Raw genomic sequence first — 7,339 nt, forward strand, 5'->3', positions numbered from 1 at the left:
GAGGAGGGATTGATCTCATTTTGGCACCTGATTTTAGAAAAGCCGGCAGAAATCACTACTTTAGTGCTTCCCATGGTATTTGGGGGGGTTGAGTGCAGAGGAAAATGAGTCTAACTGCAGTTATAATCAGTTGCTCTTTCTTCCATCAGCGTTCCAGGTCAGACATGGTAGAAAGGTTTGGAGCTCCTGACCATGGCACTGCCCTGGATGGCGTGCATATGTTTGAGGAACAGGACATGAGTCTTCTAAAGAAAATACTCTTCCCTTAAAAAGAAAGAAATAAATGATCTGTGTTCATTTCTAGGGAGAGTTTTTAGTAAGTGCTTAGCAGTTCATCAGCCAAAACTGATAATGCTGGCTCCCTAGACAGCCTACCCTAAGATGCTCTCTCAGTATGCAAGCAATCATAAAGCTTGACTGCTTGTATACTGAATTCTATCGACTTCTTGCATCCTTTCCAAAGCTAGGTCTATATAAGATTAAGAAAAGCACCGTCGTTTATTCCCACTCACCAGCTCCCTCACACACATTATGTAGTGTTTTCCGCCACAGCAAGACTGGTAGGAAGAAAACTTGCAACAAAATCACATTATTACCTACCTTAGCTCTGTGTGGCTGTCATGAACTCCTTTCTGTACCTCATAGAAATGTTCCTCCAAAGGGAAAACTTAGTTTGATTAGCATGCTGCAACAATTTTATCATTAAATATTGGCAGAGATTATTCACTCCCTTATATTGTCACTAAACAGCTTACATCTAAATGCAGAGGACCATCTAAATGAGTACAGTTGTACCTTTTTGGGTTGACAGGTCTATTCGAAAGAAAAAGCACTCATTCCTGTTTTCTGTAAGAACTATCTGAAGAGTTGCACCCTCTGCGGGTTGACAGAGACCACTTGACTCGAGAGGACATGCAGATCAGAGCAGAGAGGTCACCCTTCTTGGCTCTCCTGGGGCTGCAACACACCCATTGGAAGTAGTAATCCCAGTTATATTAGCACTTCAGAATCACATACAAACCCTCCACAGATTACACCTGACCAGTCACTGCTCCACTTAAATACTTGCTTTTCTCTTCACATTGGGCTTGTACAGAGCTTGGCATAGGGGTTGGAAACAGTGCTGGACTCACCTAGAAATTGGCAGGTGAGAGTCAGTCATGTGGACAAACTAATAGCAGCTAAATACAAGCAAGGGCTGTGCTTCATCACTGATGCCTGCTTTACCCAGAAACATGATCTAGGATTTCTGCAGCTTGTACTGGGCAACATCCTTTCCTAAATGTCTCGTGTGCTGGCAATTATGCATGATAGTTTAGGAAGGGATTCTTTCGGAGGTAAGCTAGGCAGCAGATCCTACTGGAAGACCTTTTGAGTTGGACTCGCATTCTAAATTTGCAGTGAGGCTTTGGGAGAACCTGCCTTTGATGCATTGCTTTTGGGTGCACTCATGAGCATATGCACGAGTTCTTCTTCCTTTTATAGGAACACCAACAAGTCTCACTGCTTTTGCTCAGTAGGTGATAATGATGCACAAATGTTGTGCATCCTGTGAGAAGTCTGGTCCCCTGAACTGGTGCAACATGATTGCTTTCTCCTCTCATACCAAATTCCCACTGGATGGGATTCATCTCACCAGCTCTGCTTGTCCAGAAGGGGGTTAGAATTAGAATTGCCTCCCCTAAGCAGCTGTCCAAGCTCTCTCCTTAGTCAGTCGAGATGTAGGCACTGCTGAAAGGTGTCTCATTTCACCTCTCCTACCCGCCTCCGTTATAATGTGAGCCATCTGGAGGCATCTGTCTCTCTCCACTGACTGGACAGGGAACCTGGACAACTCATTTGGACTGGACACCTAAGTTTTAGACCGTTGGAAGTGAGATGTGATGAGTCTCAGGAGATCGCTTGTTGCCCGGAAGCATGCAGGCAGTGCGAAGTCTGTATCAGAAAAAACTTCTGTAAATGAAATTTACATTTCAGTGAAATATTTTGTCTATAAAAGACAAAAATGTCCGTCAAAGACAAAATGGATATGATTAATTCGAGGGAGAGCCATGAAAATGTGGGTCCAGAAGAAACTAAAGACATAAACCCATAAAGCCGGCTGCCACTTCTCAAGTATTTGAATGTGTAGTAATATACATAATTTTAGATGAAATTTAGGTGAAGACATATTTGTCATTTTTCTCTCAACAGCCCATTCCCATCATCCAGCTGAACATACGGGGTGCTTTGATCACATGTTGAACACACACATGCTCCGATCCTGGAGCAAGCTTCAGGCCGTGGGCACATGATGGATTTTGTTGGGCTTCCCTGTGAGATAAGTGGTGGTGTGCAGGCAAGCAGCTGCTTTCCTGGTGCCTAACTAAGAGCACTGATGTGCTGCTCTGGTTGGTGTTGCTGAGAGAGGTACAGTGTGCCTGGGATCCCTTCTTCCTCCCCGCCCCAATAATCCGCCCCCGTTCCTGCGTGGGGAACACGCTGGAGGTCAGAGCTCAAGGGTTTGGCAGTTTCTTAAGGACTGAAAGATGCTCAGAGAGGAGCCTGCCATTGTTTGCGTTGCTCCCTGTGTTTCTGGTAGAACCCCTGGTTTGGGAAACACGAAGGGGATGTTCCCAACGCACTGCAGGGATTGCATCCACCCCTCACGCATGGCTGGGGCCCAAATGGTATGTCAGACCCCCAAATCTGCCTCACTTTCTGTGTCAGGGCACAGTTCCCACCTGCTCCTCTACCAGCCAAATAAATCATTTGCTTTGTGACATTTGCTTTGTGGCTTGGGATTTGAACCTGTTCCTGTATCTCTCCTTTCATTCTGCATATATCAGGTCGTTACTGCCATTTGGTTAAATACAGGTTATCAGGTCTCTGGTACTGGGTGGCCAAGGAAAGATTTTCTTCTCTCCTGCGCAAAGACCCAAATCTCATAGGGCTCCTGAAGAAAAATCTGGGTAGCGCTTTATGACTCTTGTTTGCTTTCCCTTCATTTTCTCAAGCAAAATGACAGATTTGGGACAATGGGACTGAATGGGAGGTTAGGTCTGTCTGTTGTATTTTTTTCCTCCATGTCTTGAGGAAGGATTGATCTCATTTTGGCACCTGATTTTAGAAAAGCCTTCATGCCCGAGAGCCATGGCCGGACCACACGGCCTTTTCTTGCTGGAACTAGGAGAGGTTGAACCTAACCTCGTCTGTCGTTTTAGCTGTCCCTACTGCCTTTTTGGGTGTTTTTCTGCTCAACTTTTTGCTTTCCATGAAGGAAAGCCTCTGTAACGGGATCTTCTGGTTCCCACTTTTCCTTGCCTGCCTCCATGCACTGTGTGGGGAGGGGTCATGTGTGGGAGTCAAGGCCAAGGACTTTCCAAGACCCCATGGCGCCTAGATGCCAGGCGATGCTCAGCTGAATGTCACTTTGCTTCAGTGCTTTTCTGAATTTAGCTCCTCTGGCCTGGATTGATCCTGTTTCTCCCGAAGCACTCATGCCAGGATCTCAGCCACCCTCAGTTTCTTTAGTCCCTGGCACCATGAGAGGATGATTAAGCCCTTCAGCTCTGAAGTGCCTTTTGGAGGTGCCCTCTCTCTCTCCCTCGCTCTCTGCTGACTGCAAAAGGTGCTGAGACGAACAAGACTCCTGACATAGATGCTTCTGCTCTCCAGAAGGTGCCTAGGATGCAGTCCCTACATCACTGGCTCCAGTGGAAATGGGGTTTTGGCTGTTGCCGCAGCCTCGTGCCGAGCCTTGCTGTGGAGCTGGGCAGCCTCGCTGCCCTTTCGCCACCCAGCCGCCTCAGCTCTCTGGCAGAGCTTGCTGCTCCCGCAGTGGGCTGTCCATGTGCCCCTTCCCCGGTCCGTCCAGGATGGTGGACGACCCGTTAAAGGCGGCTTTAAGTGAAACAGAAATGCAAAGCAGCCGTAACCAGAAATGCATGTTAAGCAGGATCTGTGTCGTGACACCGACAGGTAAATGAATCTCCCAAACACTCCTAAATCAAAACAAGGACACTCTCAAGAGCAGCTTTGGGACTACGGTCGGTGACCAAACTTATTTTTCCTTCTTTCTTTTGGCAAAGTATTTGTTTGTTAAAAGTTTCTGGTTCGTCAAACCCATGTTCATGCTCTACATCATGCGTTAGTCCTGCTTCCCTGCCAGCCCTGCCAGGATCCCCGCGCCAGGGGTGTCAGGCCCCTCTCAAGTGGCGGAGACACTTTATAGTATGTCACAAAGAAAGTTTCCCTTTCTTCAACCTGAATCAAACTCTTTTTCCTCGCTTGGAAGAAAGCTGTTTCATTTATGTGGAAGAGACTTTGTGTCTCCATTTCAAGGAGGGGCAGAAACAGAAGCAAATTAACGAAAAGCTGGGGCGGGTTACAAAGACCCACAGAGCAGACCTCCTTCACAAGCATCCTTGAGAGGCCCACCGGGGTGTCCTGTTTAGCCTGCTTGACCCCGTAGGGGACCTGCCAGTACCCCTGGGCACCCTGTGTCTCACAGCCTGCCGCCTGGCATCATCCCTCCGGGAGATCTGGCACCGATTCCAACCAGACTGTCATTTCCAGGTCAGTCTCCGCATTTCTGCTGACCATGTTGCCTCCATCATGAGATCATGTCTTTCCAGAGAAATCCCGCTAATGCCTTCATTCTGCGAGACTGGTATATATAGGGGGAGCTTCTCTGGAGCTGCACTGCACAGTCCAGCCAAGGCATTGCTGTCTCCCCAGCGGCTGCACTGCCCCCATCGCGCTCCCCTTGCAGCCACAGGTCGCAGCAGTAGCAAGCATGGACATTACCATCCAGCACCCCTGGTTCAAGCGTGCTCTGGGACCCCTCATTCCAAGCCGTTTGTTCGACCAGTTTTTTGGAGAGGGTCTCCTTGAGTATGATCTCCTGCCTTTGTTCTCTTCCACTATCAGCCCCTACTACAGGCAGTCCCTCTTCCGCAGCGTGCTGGAATCAGGCATTTCAGAGGTAAGGACCCTTCGGCTTCCTCTCTTTTTCCTTCCTCTCCCTCCTTATGCCTCCACCTGCTCCTCCCCACCCGGTGCTGGGGTGCGAGGGGGCGAGGAGGACGTCCGGCCCACCGCCGAGCACAGCCCGCCCGCCCCTTCTTGGGCACGGAGGGAAACCCTCGCTGGGGAGAAGGCTTCCCTTTGAGAATTGGAAACCATTTTGGCTCCTGGAGGTTGTTTCCGACACGTAAAAGTCTGACTTTGCTGCCCTCATGCCCACCGGCCGTATGGCGAGGGAAGAGCTAGGCTGCTCCTGGAGTAAGCGCCCTCAAGGGCAGCTCGGCGTGGGAGAGGACCCCGGTGAGCGGGAGCTTCCTCCAGCCCCCTCCTCCGCCTCAGGAGCTCAGTGGTTTTTGCAAGCCCACGCTGGAGGACCCAGGAGCAATTCTCTGAAGGCGGCATGTAGGAGGAGCACGTAGCCTTGGGGGCTGTGGTCCGAAGCTCAGGGACTGGTGCTTTCTCTAGCCCTCTTTTACCGGTTTCCTCCCAGAGCTAAGACCATAAAGAAACCATAAATCACTGAAAGGACAAAACGCGTGCTATCAGAGAATATTACACTGGTTTCCATCCCCTCTCGCTGCTGAGCACAAATGCCCGGTGCATCTGGCAGATCGTTGAGTGCAAAGAGGTCCCCGGCACAAGAATAGCAGCGAGAAGTGACGCCTCTCTCCAGAGCAGTAGCAATGGCGCAGATGCCTGCTGTGGTGTCCCTGGGTCCCCGCGATGGGAAGAAGACCCCTGCTGAGGCCCGTAGTTACAGAAGGAGAAACTGTGCCGCCGCCAGACCACCCCTTCTCTGGCTTTTAAGCTGCTGTGATGCTGGTGCTGCCTCCGCGCTTAGAGCTCGGGTCTTACTGTCTAACAATGTTCATTTCAGGTGAGGTCTGACCGGGACAAGTTTACAATCATGCTGGATGTAAAACACTTCTCTCCCGAAGACCTGAGTGTGAAGATTATTGATGAGTTTGTGGAAATCCATGGCAAGCACAGTGAAAGACAGGTAAGTGGAAGTGACAGTGATGGTGGAGCAACTGGGGAGTCGAGGTCCGTTTTCTTTCTTTACAACGGTCATCAGCTGAAGGGGAAAAAAAAAAATCAGAACAAATTATTTATCCATTGTCATTATCGGCATGGCCCATTCCCATAGAACCCCAACCTGATATCTGATAATAACGAGCTATTTCACTGCTCTTTTGTTTATTTTCAATCATCTTCCATAACCGTCAGATGATGATGTCCATTGTTCACTAATAACACTGGACCAGACAAAGAACATCATCTGGTGCTGCTGAAGCATGGCTGAGTTTTCATAAGCCAGAATCATTAGTGAAAACAGAGTTTTCACATGCTGATCTGGAAAAGAAAAGCAAGAGCGAACAAAACAAAAGAAAAATAACCGAGTGCCTCAGGCTTGGAAACTTTTAACACATATGTCATGGAAATATCTGTGGGGGTCGAAAAGTGAATTATACCAGCAGGGGTTTAATTCTTCTCATACACTTTTTTGGCCAGACAAAGCTCTAGCCTGGAAACAGTATGTATTTTTTAATATAGTTATTTTTTCCAGAGGAAGAGAGCAGCCGTTTTCATGGCTGACTTAAAAAAAAAATGCATTTCTCATTCTTTTGGCCAAAGAAAAAGGGGGCCAGGACTGTGTACTTTGGCTGACACAGCATTGCTGCCTAGTAAGGAAATACATGGGCGCACACGCGCGTACTGCTTTTACCTTCACAGAACCCCAGACTTTCTCTCCAAGCATCCTTTGAAATCGGAGGCCATGGCAGGGCCCCCATCCAAACCAGATCCCAACCTATAATATGGCCAAAATCACACCCTGCTGCTCTGCTCAGCTCTTGCAGCTTCAGGGGCATCATGGGAGCACACCTGCCCCTACAAACCTGTGAAACAGAATAAAAAGCAGAGATGCACCCGGTGATACCGGCAGTTCAGTGTCACGATAAGCCAGGGCGAATGTGGACCCCCCTCCGACGGAGCTGTGGGGTCGGGTGGAGGGAGGCATGGCGTGGTGCTGGGGGGTTTCTTGACGGGCCTTCCCTCCTTTCCCCACTGCCTCTCAGGATGACCACGGTTACATCTCCCGTGAATTTCACCGCCGGTACCGCCTGCCTGCCAACGTGGACCAGACTGCTGTCACCTGCTCCCTGTCTAACGATGGCATGCTGACCTTCTCGGTGCCCAAGGTGCCCTCCAACATGGATGCCAGCCGCAGCGAGAGGCCCATCCCTGTGTCCCGGGAGGAGAAGCCCACCTCCGCGCCTTCCTCCTAAGCCCGCCTGCCGCTGCAGTACGCAGGCTGCCACTGCCTGTGGGT

The 7,339-nt window shown here is 49.6% G+C and overlaps 1 protein-coding gene across 1 annotated transcript; it reads left to right on the forward strand.

The window, feature by feature from the left end:
• Nucleotides 1–4,777: 4,777 nt before the first annotated feature.
• On the forward strand, nucleotides 4,778–7,295 carry CRYAA (crystallin alpha A). Its single transcript, XM_009283015.1, has 3 exons — nucleotides 4,778–4,966; nucleotides 5,885–6,007; nucleotides 7,086–7,295. The coding sequence occupies exons 1-3, from the start codon at nucleotides 4,778–4,780 to the stop codon at nucleotides 7,293–7,295; spliced, it is 522 nt and encodes a 173-aa protein (XP_009281290.1).
• The last annotated feature ends 44 nt before the right edge of the window (nucleotides 7,296–7,339 follow it).

Source organism: Aptenodytes forsteri, unplaced genomic scaffold (assembly GCF_000699145.1).
Source record: "Aptenodytes forsteri isolate BGI_AS27 unplaced genomic scaffold, ASM69914v1 Scaffold2, whole genome shotgun sequence".
Lineage (NCBI taxonomy): Eukaryota > Metazoa > Chordata > Aves > Sphenisciformes > Spheniscidae > Aptenodytes > Aptenodytes forsteri.

Coding starts and splice junctions, on each gene's coding strand:
- CRYAA (XM_009283015.1), top strand. CDS start 4,778: ATGGACATTACCATCCAGCACCCCTGGTTCAAGCGTGCTCTGGGACCC. Junction 4,967..5,884: donor TGGAATCAGGCATTTCAGAG/GTAAGGACCCTT, acceptor TGTTCATTTCAG/GTGAGGTCTGACCGGGACAA. Junction 6,008..7,085: donor GCAAGCACAGTGAAAGACAG/GTAAGTGGAAGT, acceptor ACTGCCTCTCAG/GATGACCACGGTTACATCTC.